We start from the raw sequence: 18,676 nt of genomic DNA, 5'->3' as shown, positions 1-18,676 counted from the left end.
AAAAGAATACTTCATCTTTCAGGCCAATGTAATATCAGCGGAGTCATACTTATTTTGAGAATTTCAGATTTTTCAATAATATTTAGGTTATGCCCTTAGTAGTATGACACAAATGCTCAAAAGATAATGTCCACAAACCCTCATTTCTCAATGGCTTTAAAAGATGTAACATCCTTCAGCCACCTATCCAATATACTTATATTTCATGTGAATGTTACTGACATATTAATAAGACAATGTATTATCTCTGAAAGTAACAATCTTTGCTAGATAACTGAGAGCAATGTTCATTTATTGATCATTTGTTAACATGATAGGTAAGGGAGTAAGGTCCGATGTACCACTGTTTTAGAACATGAATGAGATTATTTCTTTGCTACTCCATACCTGGACTTTAGAATTATAAGACATCAGGACTCTGGGAAAATTAGAAAAGATTTCTTTCATACTGTTTCCAATTTATCATTTTATTGTGAAAAGGGGGAAAAAGTATTGGTGTCACCAAATGTTTACTTAACAAAACAAAACAATTACGGATTTCCGAAACTGTTAATAAGAAATGTGCTTTTGTTAATACCTAATAGTACAATTTTAAAAGTTCAGTCAATCAAAAATTTAACCATAATAAGTTGGTCAGAATTACCTCTCTAATTCTGCTTTTGGGTAAAGATGCAAATGCCATTAAAGAAAGCTAGAAAAAAAAATATATGCAACTTCTGGAATATATTTCAGGGCTAAAAATAAGATTCAGTAAAAGCACTTGTACAATCTGTATCTACTGTACTTTTTCCAGTGATACCTTGTATTAAGGAAAATGGCCATGATGCTTGATAGTGAGAGAAAAGAAAGTGTTCTGTAGGGAATTCTTAACTAAGGAATTGAAGAGAGTCAACCAACATATTTTAGAAATTTTTTTACAGTTAGGTATTTACTATGGAAAAAAAATAATGGGTCAGGAGAGACCGACAATAAACGCAGATTGCTGTTTTTATATACCTCTTTAATATGTTCAGTTCAGTGAATATTGTATTTTGCATTTTGTTAGACTAGTGTGCGTGTGTGGTAAGTAATAAGAATTATAGCATCTCCCTTTCTCAGAACACCTATGGTGAGTCAAGCTTTATGATGCCAAGCATCTGACAAACACCATCTAAAACTTAACACAACTCTGCAAGGTGCATACCATTACTATTTAACAAGTGTGGGAACTAAGAACACTAGAAGTGAGGGAACTGAGCAAAGTCCCACAGCTTGTGAGTGAGCCTTTACAAACTGTCTGGCTGCCTCAAATGCCCAAACTCTTTCCACCAGAGCATACAGCTTTGTTATACTTTCTAATTCTGAACACTATTGAATTCAATGTTTATTACTAACCTGGTGAGTCAGGTCATTGCACCTCTCTGGGCTTCAGGTTTCTCTTGGGTAAGTGAAATTGGCTGGCTGATTTCTAATGTTTCTTCCAGTTTTAAAATAGTAACATTGATTTATATACAGGATTAAGAAAACTAAAATGTTTTTGTTAAAAGAAGGTCATGAACACTAGTCCTCACTAAATTTTGTGATGATGGGGATCTATCTAGAACTAGATATTCATGTGATTTCTTTCAAATCTCTACAGTTCTGTTATGCCAGGACTAGTGATCTTACCGTTTTCAATGTTATTCCCTAAAGTTTACATACAAGTGGAAATTTCATATTTTTGTGGCACTGCATAAACTATATACTTAAATATGTGCCTCACAAAGAATTAATAACTTGCATTCAAATATGAAGGTAAAGAAAACTATTTTTTTCTGGATCTGAAAATAATCAAAATATCGGTTTATTTTAATTCACATTTATTTAAATATAACAATTATTTTCAACAAATGAAAATACAAGCATATTTATAAGATGGTAGACATAAATATAAATGAAATGTATTTCAGGCAAAATTTAAGAAATATATTAGACAAACTGATGACATACTTAACACTTAGCTTCAAGGTACATTAACATGGATGTTAAAAAGGATGTTTTCACAAAAACTACTATAAAATGTTCACATCTGTGTTAGTAATAGGTCACATTTCCTAGACTGATGTTTTATGAAAACTGTAGATTTAATGTAATCATTCACCTCATGTGGTAACATTATTTGTAAATGAAGCGTATTTTTGTCAATAGAGATATTCATTTAACTTTTAAATAATATGGCATTTTTATCAAGACAATGCTACCTTTATTAGACAAACATGCACAACACATTAAAACTCGAATGATTCACGTACCTTTATGCACAGTGTTTAGTTTTGCTATGGCACTCTATCTTTGTGAAAAGTATACTTACAATTTGGCACAGAATCAATAAATTGTATTGCTCCTAATCAAAACAAATGTGATTTAAATTTTGCATGCATGGAAAATACTCTATCACAATTTGCTTTTTCCCTTTACATTTTATTGACCAATGGCAGTTCTTTACTGCTTTAGTTGGCATAAATAATGGATAGCCAAGAACTAAAAGTCATAGTTAGGTGTTTTGCCTACACTCTAATTGGAAATGAGTCGATTTCAGCTTTTCTAGCAGCAAAACATTTCCATCTGTATTGTGGCCAACAAATTTCTAAATAAGGGTGTTATCAACAATAATATGTATCATCATGAGATGCTTTTCTTTAGGAGGCAAAGAGGTTGAAAGGAAACGTGGATCTCTTCATAAACTGGGAACATATGTGGTAAGGGGAGCAAATGCCAACTGAATCAGAAGCAGGGGAAGTTCTTTGGAAAGCAGTGACGGCACACGCTCTGGAGTAGCAACGAGGCAGAAAACAAAGGCAGGCCCACGGGAACCATTCAGGGTGGAAAGGGCTGCCATGGCTTTGAGGAAACTGAAATGTATCACATGTATCCCTCAAAAGAAATAGCATCCAGAGCAGGGACAGCATTCCTGGAGCAGCAAACTACCACTGCTTTTTAGGAAAAGTTTTACATTTCCACCTCGGTGTCTAAATCGGGACTGAAGAAATTAAGCTAACTGGCAACATTTTTTTTTTTTTCCTGAATTCATTCATAAACATTGTGGAAGAAGAAAGGGAGTAACATTAATTCAAGCTTCCTCCAAACCACAGAAGAGAAATTACACTCATTCTAAGCGTAGACTTCAGAGTTAGGGTGACTAAGAAAAGTGCCATAGCTCTTTCTCACCGTTCTCCTAAGATAAACTTGAGGGGTTGTATTTTGAGAGACTGGTTGAAGGAATCTGCTCCTTTCATAAAACCTTGATAGCCTAGTTTTTATATTTATTATCTGGGGGAAAGGAAGCAGAATTAAGTCCACCTTTTAAACAAATAGAGTAATGAACATAATGTTTTCTTTGCTTTAAGATCCTTGCTTTTCTGAGAACGTTTAAGCAGTGAAATGGCAAAGAACATCAAACAGGTTAAATAAAATGGGCAAACTTTTGTTTAAAGCTGTTACAGTGCAAATAGACATAAAGATTACAAATCACAGAGCACCGAATTTTCAAGAGTGAAATCGTACCAAAACCGTGATAAATTTTCGCTGACATCGTAGGAGAGTAAGTGGTCTGGAAGGTCACTGATGGTGCCCTGCACAGCCAGGACGTGTGGGGCCAAGGTGAAGGGTACGTCGTTCAGGAGTTCGGCCATTAATGAGTTGTTTTCCAAAGTCTGGCCTGCCTTATTTTCCATCTTGGGGCTTGCTACAGTCACACAGGATGAGTTTTCTTTGCCAGTCTAAAAATACATATATATTTAAGTCATTTAGACCTCGTGGACTTTGAGGTTTAGTAGTGGTAAACAGGGCGTTAATATAGCAAAATGATTGAGAAATGTGGACTATAGAAATATTCCCAGATTAGAATGCTGTTATTTACTCTACTTGTGAAATACCTCCATCTAGATCTCTACTAGGCTTTGAAATGAATTCTAATCCCTACTCTTACTCAGACTGACCACCCAAGGCCTCCTCAAATACAAATTGGCATTCCTGCTATTTCCCTAGCCCAGATAATGTCTACAAAGTCTGGCTCACAAATCTGATGTATGCTTTCAGGCTCTACAGAATTCCCAGCTTCCCTGTGAAATCTTTTATCAACATAGTCCAAAGTGACCTTGTCCGCTTCAGAGAGAATATGGGGCAAAATGCCTAGGATATCATTTGGCATTTGCTGTTTGTATCCTTGCTAGTGGTTGTTTCATTATACACATGTCTTATCCCCAACTAGTCTCGGGTACTTGAGGGCAAGAAATCTATTTGACATCTCTTTGTATTCTCCACCTTGCCTAACTTACCTTGCATACTTTGTATGTATGCATGTATCCTCCACCTTGTATACCCTGATACATACTTGAATATTTACCTTGAATGCGAACCATAAGTATTGATTGACTGCCTGACTTTCGCTGGAACTAGCATGTTATATTACCCAAGGTATTCAAATAAGAATTGATATATCTTGTTCAATTTCTTTAAAACTGGTATACCTTGCATATGGTACTTTACCAAAAGATGTGCACCGGGGTGTTCATAGGACTCTATGCAAGCCCCAAACTGGAACCGAACTAAGTATCCATCACCGGGAGAATGGATACAAAACTGAAGTGTATTTACAAAAATGAGAACCAATGACCTGCTGCTCCAAGCAGCTGAAACCTACCTCAAACCAGGTTAGGCAAAACTTGACTTTCCCACCCCCTCAACCCGGTCTCATGCAGAATAAAACTGCAGAGTCTTTACAGAGGCCTACAGGGCCCTTCCTGATCTGGCCCTGGGGCACCTCGCTGCCAGTATCCCCAGCTAGGCTGTCCTAGCTCCCTCCTCTCTGGTCCCACTGGCCCCTGCTGTTGCTCGTGCACACCCAGCCTGCTTCTGCCTTAGGCCTTTCCTCTCCAGTCCCTCTGCCCAGGAGGTTCTTCTCCCAGACATACCCAGCTTCCTTCTCTCACAGCCTTCTCAAGGAGGCCTTTCCTGACCACTTTATTTAAACTGTAGCCTGGCCCTTACCTCCCGCACTCCAGCACTCCATCTCCCTCTCCTGTTTTTTCCTCTCCATAGCCCTCAGCACCTTGTCCTGTGGTATGTGAGTTATTCTGATATCACCCCTTGGAAGCTTAAGGAGTTTCACTTCCCATGTTCACTGCTGTACCCCCAGTGCCCAGATCAGTGCCCAGTGCTCAATAACTCTTTGTTGAATGGATGAAAGCAGACAAGATTTTTCCCTGCATGGGGCTCACATTGTAATAATTGTAAGTGCTGATAAATTCCTCCTAAGTCTAGAGGAAAATGGTTTTCTGTGTAAGAAATAGCAGTTTTGTTAAACTTGTTATTGAAATGGAAAATGAATACAGAAAAGGGTACAGCCTGCTCAGTTTTAACCAACCAACCACCTGTGAGCAACCAGCACCCAGATCAAGACATAGAAGTGACCAGCTCCCCAGAGGCCAAGCAGGTGCTCTTTCAGTCACAATCAACTCCTTGCCCCTCAGTCACCATTCCGATTTCTAACAGCACAGACTGGTTTTACCTGTATTTTAAATGAAGTCATAATACAGTATGAACTCTTGTTTCTGGCTTCTTTCACTTAGCATTTTATATATGATATTCATCCATGTTGCATGAGGGCTTTAAAAAATTTTTTGAAGAACATATTGTTACAGAGGGCATAAATTCTTACTGATGACTACAGACGGGGGCGGGGCGGGGGGTGGTGTGTGGTGGTACTGTGCCCAGGGAAGGAAGCAGGAAGACCAGCTGGGAATGAGAAATGATTGTGGATTAGGTGGTGATACTAAAGGTGAGACGGAATGTTTGGATTGTGGAAAGACCAAGAAGAAAACCAACAGGATTTGCTGATGGAATGGATGTGGGGTGTGAGAGCAAGAGTGGAGCAAGGATGAAGCCAAAGTTTGTGGCTTGGAGCAATAAGGATGGAGTCTCCATTCTCCATTTACAGAGATGGGAAAAGAATGTCAGCAGGGATTGGGTGTGGCAGGAAGAGGAGGAGCTGTTTTGGACATTCCAAGTGCCTTACAGACATCCAAGTGGAACTGTTCGTAGATAGGGGGATCCGACAGGAGTCTGGAGCTGGGGGAGATCGCGAGGAGAAAGTCTGCTTGGTGCTGTGTTTAAAAGATGATGGGAGGTGGGCGCCTGCGTGGCTCAATCAGTTGAGCATCCAACTCTGTTTGGGCTCAGGTCATGATCTCAGGGTCATGGGATGGAGTCCCATGTTGGGCTCCACACTGAGTGGGGAGTGTACTTCTCTCTCTTCCTCTCCCTTTGCCCCTCCCCCTGCTTGCACACGCACTCTAAAATAAATAAATCTTAAAAAAAAGATGATGGAAGGAAGGCAAGTAAAGACAAATATGAGAACAGACAACATTTTGAGACATGGTGTTACAGATGGGAAAAAGATATATGGGCCAGTAGCTAGAAAGGGATGTGGGGTCAAGAGAGGTTCCTCTTGATTTTTCTTTTGCTGTATGAGTTGAGAGAAATGACACTGTTGTTATGCTAATGAGAAGCTCTAGAAAGGAAGACTCCATGGAGATTCTGTAGGAGAGGAACCGTTCTCTTCACAAGGCATCCCCGGCACCTAGAACATAGGCCTTCAAGAAATGTTTGTTTAGTAAATGACTCTGAATTAACCAAACACATCCCTAGCAAGAGTCATCTTCACTTCAGGTGAAAATAAAACACCAGAGTACTTTCTTAGGGCTGTAACTAGAACAGTGTAACCACACCCTGCTACGACAAAGCTTATTAGAAAGGTCCGTGGATGCAGTGGACAGAACCTGCCTCCTGAAACCTGCGTGAGACTTAAATATGAAGGATCCCTGGGTCAGATGAGCGCACAGGTATCAGTGAGCCATGATGCCACAGTTCCAGCCTCTTCAGAGGATCTCACCGCGCATTCGCTGCTTTCCTCAAGATGACCTATGCGCGGAGGCTCTGGTTGCCGTGGAGCAGCACAACAGAGTGTTTAGAGCACAGATTCTAGAACCACACTGCTTGGGTGCAAATCCAAGGTCTCCTGCTTATTGTCTTGGGCAAGTTATTTAACTCCTCCATGCCTCAGTTTCCTTGGCTATATTATGAGATCAAGAACAGTACCTATTTCACAGGATTGCGATGAGGATTAATGAAATGGTATTTATTCATAAGTAAGTAGAATAATGCTTAGCACATGTTAAAGTGAGTGAATAAATTAAAACTTTGGGAATGGCTAATGCCACTTGGCTTTAGATAAAATTTAGGATTCACCCATCTCTCTCTTTTTTTAAGATTTTATTTATTTATTTGAGAGCGAGAAAGTGTACCAGTGGGGTGGGGAGGGGAAGAGGGAGAGAGAGAATCCCAAGCAGACTCTGTGCTGAGTGTAAAGCCTGATGCAGGGCTCCATGCGGGGCTTGATCTCAGGACCCTGAGATCATGACTGGAGCCGAAATCAAGCGTCAGATGCCTATGGGGTGTCTGGGTGGCTCAGTTGTTTAGCGTCTGCCTTTGGCTTGGGGTCGTGATCCCAGGGTCCTGGGATCGAGCCCCACATCTGGCTCCCCGCTCAGCGGGAAGCCTGCTTCTCCCTCTCCCACTCCGCCTGCTTGTGTTCCCTCTCTCACTGTGTCTCTCTCTGTCAAAAAAAAAAAAAAAAGTCGGATGCTAATGATCGAGCCGCCCGGGCGCCCCTCTTCGGTGTTTGACATCATCTTACCCTCCCCTCCGCTCCCATATCTTGCTTCTCTCTCAGTCTCATGCACAAATGTTCCCTAGATCTATCCGTTAGTAGCAGCCCATGCTTGAACTTTCTGCTCTTTATTGTGTACAGAACGTTCTCCAGTTTCATCTCCTTTCTTCAATAAAAGCATCCCTGAAACCTCCCCTTCTCCACTCCCAAGGAGTTATAGTACCCATACCGGTTTGCGTTCTCAACACCCAACTTCTAAGGCTTAACCCTCGGGCAGACTGCATCTTGGATAGTAAAGGAATTGAGACCTATGGTTCCTTGTTCAAGTTCTCCTGATAAAACTGCCGTATCCTTCACCCGCCTGGGCCTCACTTCTCTAGTCTGTGAAATGATGAGGGAGGGAAAATGATCACGAGGGGGAGGAGGATGGCAGCAACCGGCATAAACTGGGCACTTCCTTTGTGCCAGTCTCCATCTGGGCTGTTTAAATGTACTCACCCATTTAAGTCCCACCACAGCTTTGTGGGGTGTGTACCATTATTAGTCCCATGTTAAAAACAAGAGGGCACGGAAGCACACAAGGTGAAGGAAGTTGTCCCAGGTTACAGAGCTAGTCTGTGGTAACACTGAGAATCAAGCCCAGGGACCTTTAATGCTCCACGTTCGAAGACCCCGCACACCTCAGCTTTGGACAGATTGGGCAACTGAATGAAAAAAGCCCTGAAAATTGAGGGGATGGTATTACAAAATATGACAGGTGCCAACATAGCATATCCTGGCCTAATTCAGAAGGAAAAAAGACTCTGATATCTTTTACCATTAGGAAGAGAGGACTGAAAAAATCATTAAGGTGACAGACCTTAGACTGAAGAACGACAGAAAAGCAACTGTAATTTATGAAATATTTATCCCCAGAAATGAATCTACCAGTAGTCTGGATAAACCACAGGGAAACGCTGGGGTCAGTGAAACAAGATTGTCTATAAGTTGATCACTGTTGAAATGGAGAGGTAGAAGGTACGTGGGAATGTGCTACAGTATTCTTTCTACCTTTGTCTGAAAACTGTCCAAAATAAAAAGTTTCCAAAAATTAACGTAAAAATACCACAGACAAAGTGTTCCACCAAATGCCTCCTAGAAGGCTCTCAATTTCAGCTGTGCTGTATGTATTACTCCACCATCTATTTCTTAACAGTTGGCTCGAGTGCAACGTTACAGTCTCCAAGGAGGCTGCCTGCCCTCTTGGCAGCAGGGTGAGTGCCATGATGCAGCTGCTGTTGGCATGCTGAGAGCTGGAAGGGGAGAAACTATAAGGCAAAACAAGAGTAAGTCACAAAGAAAATGTGAGTCAAAATTCAAGGACCCCACACCCGCTACTCCGCTCACGAAGTCGAGCTTGGCAGCCAGTGGAAGCAGAGGTGGGGGCTGAGGGCTGAAACAGGTGCATGAGTTCCCTGGCAAAAAGCAGCCCTCTCTCTTACACACACAGTCTTTCAGTTTTTTCATTTGCATAATAAAATGGGTCTTTAAAGAGAAGAATGAGTATGTTAACCACAATGGAGCAAGAAGAAAAGAATCACTTAACCTTATGGTTAATAGCCAAATTTTAAAAAATTACTTCAAATATTATGTTCATAAAGCATATTCGTTATTTTTGTGATTAATCCGGTTCGCAGAAGGGCTGCTATGACAATGTTCTTGAGTATAAGTTCCTTCATATAATCTAGCTTTAATACTTTTCCAAATTAATGTTTGGCCTCACATGGTTTAAGTAGGAGTAGGCCATGTCAGAATTTTTTTTTTTTTTTTAATCTTGGGGAGAAGAGAAATTTCCTTATCTATATCATTACAACAAACAAAGTTTACAGTTAATCAGCTATTTTTATGTTTGTATAAAAATTATTTCTTGTTCATCAGTTGAGCTGTTAAAAAATGGGCTGGCCAAGTTTATCTTGTAATCCTCACATTCTATTATCTTTGTTTCAAATAATTCAGAAAGGTTTATAGACACTATTCCTCCCTTTCTTGCAGAGGGGCTGCAAAGATTCATGAGGTTCAATCTGTAAAATCTTCTCAGAGCTTCCGAAAAAAACAGTCCAAGAATACAAGGCACATAACACTTTTCAGTAAAGGCTTAGAAAAATGAAGTCACTTCCCTGGAGCAACAGAAGGTTAGTGGCATCCTGTGAACCTCACTCCTGGGTATTTGAAAGCAAGGAAATGCAGGTTTGAGAACAGACTACATTTTTCCTGGAACAGAAGCCTCCCAAACCACCATGAAATCTATTAAGGGGTGCCAATTTTGCAAACCTGCTAACAATTTGGAGACTTCCCGACTAAAGTATGACTATTGTATTAATATGAGCATCACCTATATTTGGCATCTTTTCAAACCTCCTGCTTTTTAAGGCAACCCATGCCTCGGATAAGTAGAGATAAAATAAGTTGTCCTATGAAAGCAAAATATTGAAGCATTAAAATTTAGAAACCAACCTTAACCAAAACAGTCACAGAACCTATTAGAAGAATATGAAACCAGGTATAAAACACATCTCACACATTCAATTTTCACGCAAAGAAGGTAGCTATATGCTAAAGGATATTTCTAGGAAACGAGTTACAGTAAGAAGAGGTAATGTCAAGCTCTGGCTGTCTATGCCTTTAAATTCTAACATCTATAAATAAAAGACATGTTCCTTTGAACAATAGCCCGAACGGACAACACTGTCACTTTATCTCCCCAGATAACTATCCATTCTATTCTGGCTTCAGCTGGTATCTGCCTGCATTACATCAGCGTCCTGACGGGGGTGGGCTGGGGGGCAAATGTGAGTCAGAAGCATCAGGGGACAAGAGGTTAGAAGGCGAGAGAAGCAACAGCACGGTTAAGGCAGTACTCCGCCTCCTTATTTATTTTTTCTAAGAGGCTAGTTGCTAATAAATGTCCGGCTAGCTCATAAAAGCCAGGGGGCTGGTCTCTTCTATCTGTATCAGTCCTAAGCAATAGTCTCCTTTGGCTAGGGAGAAACTATTTGGCAAAGGTGGAGACTGTTCGCTGCTTTTCTGCAAATCCTCCCTACGCAGAGCACAACACCTGCACAGCACACTTGTGACACCTGAATTGGGTCCCCCGTTTTTCTGAGATATTCTAGGCACCCCACACTTGATTTTTTACATCGAGGGGTTAGGCCAAAGAAACAAACAAAAGCCCAGAACACCTGACCACGGATACCGCTGAATGAGGCAGGAGACAAAGCTGAATTCACTGCCAACCTGTCTCCCATACGGCCTGGCCTCCCAGTTTGAGGATGCCATATATTAGAGTAGCAAACTAAGAGGCCAGGGTAGAAAGTAGCTATTTTCTTTGCTCCCTTTCCTTTCTGATTTCTGACATCATTTCAGTTTACAGCTTGGCTCATGATTTTTTTTTCAGTATTTGTTCCCTTTTCTTCCCCTGCCGCCCCCCCCCCCCCAGTATTTCCACCTGCCTGTGCTTCCTGCTTCTTCCATCTTTCTTTAAAAAAAAAAAAAAAAAAAAGTTCTCCTGACTTCCTCTTTTCAGAACTCCCGCTGAACCTATGCAAGTGAAGAGGGGGAAGGAAGCAGGCTGGCACTGGCTTCTGTAATCTGTTCCACGCATTCTTGGAAAAGTGGCTTCACTGAAGCCGGAAAATCCTCCATACAGCCAACTAGAGTGGGGGAGCAGTGGAAAGAGGAAAGAGAAACATTTTAGGAAAGGGACCAGCAAGAAACAGTATGTTCAGCATGGGATCCTGTTTAATACGGGTTTGGGACATAAAAAAGGCTATTCTAGTGATTTTTTTAAAAAATGTTTTTAAAAAGTTCGTTTATAGAAGTTCATCATCTCTGACCTGAAGCTCTCCAGGAATCTCATGTTTTCCTGTAGGCCTTCCCCCTCATTCCTGCCAGCCCATATTTCACCCCTGCTCTGCTCCTGCCCTACATCACCACCTGGCCCCTCGCTGCTGGCCGGCGGGCTAGCACCCGACTCTGCAGAGGAAACACGAATCATCAGGCGAGGATCTCTTCTACTTACCGCATCTCGGCCCCTCCACGCTTCCCTCCTACCACCACAGGCAAGTTGCCCTCTTCCCACCCAAAGCGAATCCCTCCCCGCGGCTCCACACCCATCCCGTCCCTCCTCTTCAAGGACGCGGCTTCATCCATTAGGAGGTGGCTCCCAATTGCCAATCTTTTATAAAGTCAATTCACCATTTACAGAAAATTCTGCTGAGGTCTTTCACACCCACTGGCATCTCACCCACTGAACACCCACACTATCTTTCTCCCTTTTCTCACAGCCACGCTGAGACGATTGCTGACACTCGCTGTCGGTCTCACTGCTCACCCACTGCGGTCTGCCTTCCCTCTCTGCCCCTGTACCGACACTGCTTTGTCCAAGGTTACGAATAATCACACCGTGCTCAACTGAGAAGGCGTTCTGAAGTGCTAACCTCATGTGACTTCTTTGTAGCACTTGAGACTGGTGACCCTCTGCGTTTTTATTTTCTGGCTTCCGTGCCACTTCTTGGTGTTGCCTCTGTCTAGCTGATTATTCTTTTGTCTGTTTCTGAAATGATGTTCTCCAGGGTCTCATTTCTGTTCCTTTATTCTTCCTCGTCTCAACAGACTTCCTTAGAGGAGCTTATCCATATCCGTGGTTCCTATTGCCCTATCTCTCCACTCCCTGAAAGTAGATAAGTATGTAGATGCATGCATGTGCGTACACGCGCGTGCACACGCCCACACCCATCTTGAACCCAGACTTCTACTTGGGGCTCCTGACCCACATGTTCAACTCCTATTATACCTTTCTTTTCTTTTGGAATATTGAACTCAGCATGTTCTGAACCTGACAAGTCCTGCCCAGCTCTACTCCAACCCAATGCTCTTCTAATATTTTTTGTATAATGACTGCCAAACACAGAAGCCTGAATTATCTTTCTCTCTCCCTGTCACTTCTTTCATCCAGTAAATGACTGAGTCCTACTGATTTTGAGGTTCTTAACGTCTCCCCAAGTTTCATTTGTCATCGATCCCACTGTCAGTTCTCTTAATGCAAGCCTGTGGCCTTGTGTCATGAATAACCGCACGAGTGTCCTGCATATGGCCTTACTCCCCCTACACTACATCCTCCCTCTCACTGGTCGTATTGAACACACATGCTCTTCCTTGCTTAACGCTTCTCAATGCCTTTGGACAAAAGAGCAAACTCCATATCGTAGCACATAAGGTATGATCTGGTCTTGCTTACCCCTCTGATTTCTTTTATTACCATTCCCTAACGTCTTCATCCATACCAAGCTATTTACTATCATCCAAACATGCCACGCTCTCCCTTTAGCTCTGAGCTTTGGCTCATTTGATTACTTCTGCCTTAATGAAGACATCTTTCTCTCTTCTTCTCCCTTCATCTTGCCTATTTCAACTTGCCCTTCAGGATGCACACTAGGACTCTTTCAGAAAGATCTCCCCAAGTAACTCCTCCAACCTGGGCCAACTGCGTGACTGTGTATTCCCACAACAGCTTGTGCGTACCTCTCTCGCCACACAAATCATACTGGACTAGAATTCTCTGTCACCTCTCAAAAAACCATGGGCCACTCAAAGCCAGGGACAATGGCTTTCATCTCCATTTCCCTGGCAATTGGAGCAATGCCGCTCATAATAGGTGATCGATACATGTTTACTGAATGACTCAATAATTGCAGTATCTTCATGAACTTTAGATTCAGATTTGTTCAGAATAAGCCAGGAATTATTATGTTAAGCTGGATTTCCACATCTGTTTTTTTTCTAACAAGATTTTGCTCACTGTATTATCACCCACATGGTGAACCATGGATGCTTTAAATACACATAGGACTTAAAACTAGTTTAGTTTCCTGAAGAATGAGACGGATTGTTCTTGACTTGCCAAATGAACAACTTCACAAAAGCGTCTTCCAGTGGAAGTTCAGTAAGGTTCTGCTATAATGTATGTGAGACTGTGGCAACTATTTTTTATCAGAGATCCACCTTTCACTGAGAGAGAGAGGAAGAAGCTAACCTTATCAACCTTATCAACTTCTCTGGTTTCCATAAAAAGGGATTTTTCTCTAAGCCCCTTGGCTGTCTGCCATACCCCTTATTCCTCCCCAAGGAAGTAGACTGAGCTATCCAGTTGGTGGATGACGGCCATAGGTCATGTTTCTAGATGAGGGACACTAAACCATCCAAGGTCCTAAGCCTGGAGAAAGTCTCTTTCTTCACTCTCTATTTGGACCAGGGGAGAAAGTTACCAGAGTTCAGAGTGTCTGTTGTGCTGACTTAAACTTTCCCCACAGGTCTACAGATGGGTTACTGGGAGTGTCGAAGTCCATTTCCACTACTACATTAAGCTCCCTCCTTTAGCCTGGGCTGCGTTAGTCGAAAGGGGGACATTTTGTTTTGCTGTCTGCTGGCTCTCTGGTCTTATTTCTCCACTGGCCCAGGATACAGATGAGGAAAAGGAGTGCCCTTTATTAGGACATTATGACCCCACCAATTTCTATTTCCCACACACCTCCATTTATACCAAAATGAGAGGCATATTAATCACACCAAACAAACAAAAACAGAGTCGTACAGATCTTGCATGACCTCAGAATTAAAACTGTAACCAACTAATGATTTTTAAAAACTTACATGTGCTATAATACTCTATGAAACAACTTACTGGTATGATTTTATCAATTTCATAATTCAGTTAAATCTGTGGGATAGGAAAAGTTTGAATCAGAATCTTGGGAAAACGATGTTTGTTTAGTGCTTTATACAGTTTTTGAAGTAGTTTCACATACTTTGTTTCATTTGAGCCTCACAACCTGTTAAATTTGATAGGGAAGCTACTGTTTCAATTCTCATCTTCTGAGGCTCAAAGTTTATTGACTAAGGTCACGTCACTGCTAATTGGCAGAGATGCGTACTCTGGGTTTCCTGATTTACAACCCAGTGCTCCCCCTTCAATGTAAAGACCATCATCAAGGGAAATAATTTAACTTGTCTGGGTTTTGTTTGTTTGTTTTATGGACTTAGCAATTTCTCTATGGACAAGTGTCATCTGGAGTAGAGAATGAAGGTCCAAAAGTATAGATTGTGCCACTATAGAACTAGAGCTCAAAGGATCAGTGCAACTAAGCATCTTGTTACTTGGTTAAATGTAGTAAGCTGGATACAGTATGTAAAAGCTTAAAACTATAGCATCTGATCACAGCCATGGCTACACAATGGCTTAGGCTTCTGTACATGAATTCTTTAAGCTTATTATGTATAGCACAGGTCTGCAGAATTTGATATCCCTTATTAGTCACACTGGATTCTACTTAACTTCCCATTTATATAGCTTTCCTTATTTTAAATATCTATTCAGCTCCTTTAGAACGCAATGCAACAAGGTCATGTTTTTCCAGATAAAAATGATCTTGTACATCTCAGCACACTAAATATTAATTTCACTCAAATGAAGGATTTTCATTTTGTAAAACAATAAAGCACTTCAACTGTCTGCATGGACCAATAAGAAAGGAAATGGAATACTTTCTAATTTTAAAGATGGTAAGAAAATAGAAATATTTTATTATACTTTTTATATAATTAGATAAATAGACATAACCTATATGATATTGGTTGAATGGAAATAAATAGCATACTATAGTAGTAGGAAATACAAAATGAAAGTAAGTCTAAAGATATTAAGTAATAGCTACATGCTGGGGTTTTTTTGGGCAAGTGCTTTGATGGAATGAACATTTAACAAATTCATAACCTAAGTATAATATGTATTTTTAAGAACAAACATTTATATGTCATTATAAACAATAAAAATGCAATTATGTCATGTTAAAGTTGTTTGAAGACAGAAAGCTAATCTGTTCTGCTCTTAATGTGCACTGAAAAGTTTGTATTTTGTCAGTTTATATTATTATTATGTGAAGACATAAATATATGCTTTATAGTATGTAAACAGAATTGCCATGTCCATAGCCAGAATTCAAAGACGATTATCAGTAGGACCTCATGTTCACCTTGCATATAAATATCTTTCTAATCTCAGGAAACAAACAAAAAAAAAATCTTTACGAAATGGGAAAATACTGGATAGGAAAGCCCTTATTTTCTTTGTAATTTCAATCTGCTGTGGGGACTAGGACACGCACTTGGAGATACCACAGTAGTGAGTACACAACTGGACATTTTCACATAGAGATGAAAGTGAAGCGAAATGCATCATACCAAATGGAGCACAGAAATTACGAAGGTAGGCTAATTAAATTCCACTCAGAGGGCATATGAGTGGTAGCATTACCCACACTTGCTGTACCTAACCCAGCACTCCACTAGAAAAAACAATGTTTGGCAAGCTAAAATGGTGAGTAGTCACTTGACCTTGGCTCTCATTTGCAAAAAAATGTTGTATTTCAAAATAGAAGATGTGGATGGAAAAGTAAATACAGCTGTGTTTTCTCCACCCCAGTGTGAGAATGAAGGGGCTAAAAATCAGAATGGCGGGGCGCCTGGGTGGCTCAGTCGTTAAGCGTCTGCCTTCCGCTCAGGTCATGACCCCAGGGTCCTGGGATCGAGCCCCGCATCGGGCTCCCTGCTCTGTGGGAAGCCTGCTTCTCCCTCTCCCACTCCCCCTGCTTGTGCTCCCTCTCTCGCTGTCTCTCTCTCTGTCAAAATAAAGAAATAAAATATTAAAAAAATAAAAATAAAAATCAGAATGGCAAGAGGCATGGTATATACTTAGTATATACTTAGAGCCCAATGGAGAGTGCTATGATTTTATTTTATGGCTAACTCAGGAGAATATTTTTTTTATTGTGGGAAAATATATGCAGTGTAAAATTTATCATCTTAACCATTTTTAAGTGTATAATTCAGTGCATGAAGTACATTCACAGCTGTGCAGATACTACCACTGTCTCTAGAACTTTTCCATCATCTCAAGCAGAGACCATACCGATGAAACAACTCTCCATTCCTCCCTTTCCCCAGCCCCTGGTAACCTCTATCTATTATACTTTCTATCAGTTTGCCTGTCTAGGTACCTCATATAAATGGACTCATACAGTGTTGATCCTGTAGTGACTGGCTTATTTCACTTAACATAATGTTTCTGGAGATTATGTATGTTGTATCATGTATCAGAATTTCATTCCTTTCTGAAGCTAAATATATACCATAGTTTGTTTATCCATTCAGCTGTTAATAGACACTTGGGTTGTTTCTACCTTTTGGCTATTGTAGGACAGTATTTTTAAACTAGAGTACAATCAACAAAGTAGGAAAGCAGGAAATAATTCTAAAAGGACTGTCAGGATTCAATGAATACAGGGGTACAGAGTATTTATGTATATGGAGAAAAGTTAGCAAGAACTGAAGTGAGGGAAACAAAATATGTTTCCTGCTTATTTTGAATTGTGATTTTTTTAAGGTATAATAAATTTGTACCTTTTTATAATACACACTTTGCTTAGCTTTAACAATCATAATTAAAGTAAGCTTTGCCAACTTAATATTTTATGGATTAAAATTTGAGTATAATTGATGGTATTTCAATCCTGTTTGAAGCAGCACCATAATCTTTAAGACCTTCCACCCACCCTGGAACTCAATGCTGTAATTCTTTTGTGTGTTATTTTAAGGGTATGAGATGTCATTATCTGCTTTTGGGGAAAGTCTACCCAACAAAATACAGAGTGAATAATGCTAAGAATTCATTAAAAATGAGAAGCCACAATCATGCCCAAATTTACAGAAAAATTTAAAATATCTTAATTTTTAAATTTAATTTAAAATTTTAATTTAAAAATTTTAAATGCCTCAACAAAGTAACCAAAAAGGAAAATACACGTTGTGCTTGAAAAGTGCTTTCAGATCAACAGCAGAATGATTGCTTAGTATAGAATCAATTCTTAGGGACATCCTTTTTCAGGTTTCCTAAGTTTTTAGGGAGAAAGAAGTTAATTATCAGAATATATACTATTACTTTTACTTCAAGTTGAAAATTAATCCGCAAGAGCACTAGATCCAAGTCCCAATGACTACTGTCTCCATCTAAACCATGTGACCTTACACAAAACATTTAAGCTTTCTGTGTTTCAATTAACTCCTCTGAAAATATGAAATAGTTGGACCAGATGATCCAGTTGTAAAGTACCATAATTCCATGTAGACTTAGACCCTAAATCTTCTGCACTAGTAAAAATTCTTAAGGAAATAGCACTTAAATTAATATAAATAATAACTATAGAAACAAAGTATCAACTGATAGTTATATATCTTGAGAAGAAACTTATAACTCAGAATGATACTCCAAAGGTTATGAAAAGGACTCCTATTCCTATCATGGAAGAATACCTAACTTACACTGCTCTTCATTATGATAAAAAACAAACTTTGGAGTAAAAAAATAATTATACATATATGTGTGTGTGTGTGTGTGTGTGTGTGTGTGTGTGTGTGTGTGTGTGTGTGTGTGTATACATATATATATGTAGGTTCCAATCTTCTATCAAGTTATGGCCTAAAAAAAAACACTGTTACAATTATTAAGAACTCAGAATGTATTTTCTCAGGCCAGTGGGTCCACAATAGAGATGAAATCCTGTATATTTGCAATAAATACATGTACAGAAATTATTAACATTAAAATCAGAATAACAATAAGCCAGATTAAACATTTAAAAATTATCTTGACTGTCAGTGCTAAAAAAAAAAAGCAAATATAGTTGTAGGAGCTGAACTTTGGTAGAGAATCTGGAAGGTACTTTGGAGTACTTTCAAGATTGCTGGCCTAGGTGCATTGTCAGGTATTTTCATTAGAAATATCTCTAGGAAGTGTGGAGAGTTGTATTCAAGATTTTTTGTTTTAATCCCATCAGTAGCAAGGTGACAAAGTAGAGTAAGTGGTAAAAATCTGGTAAAAAGAGATTAAGAAAGATGCAT

At 39.9% G+C, this 18,676-nt stretch overlaps 1 protein-coding gene across 1 annotated transcript in view; it reads right to left on the bottom strand.

Moving 5' to 3' along the window:
• Positions 1 to 1,880: 1,880 nt before the first annotated feature.
• UMAD1 (UBAP1-MVB12-associated (UMA) domain containing 1) overlaps positions 1,881 to 18,676 on the bottom strand; it is a 214,436-nt gene continuing 197,640 nt past the window's right edge. The window contains exon 4 of the mRNA XM_028118450.2: positions 1,881 to 3,737. Coding sequence (XP_027974251.1) covers positions 3,480 to 3,737 — 258 coding nt within the window. The 3' untranslated portion in view covers positions 1,881 to 3,479. The remainder of the gene's footprint in view (positions 3,738 to 18,676) is intronic.

Source organism: Eumetopias jubatus, unplaced genomic scaffold (assembly GCF_037043125.1).
Source record: "Eumetopias jubatus isolate StellerSeaLion01/CBP00866 unplaced genomic scaffold, mEumJub1_p1.0 scaffold_14, whole genome shotgun sequence".
Classification (NCBI taxonomy): domain Eukaryota; kingdom Metazoa; phylum Chordata; class Mammalia; order Carnivora; family Otariidae; genus Eumetopias; species Eumetopias jubatus.
This window is presented reverse-complemented; position numbering and strand designations above follow the sequence as displayed.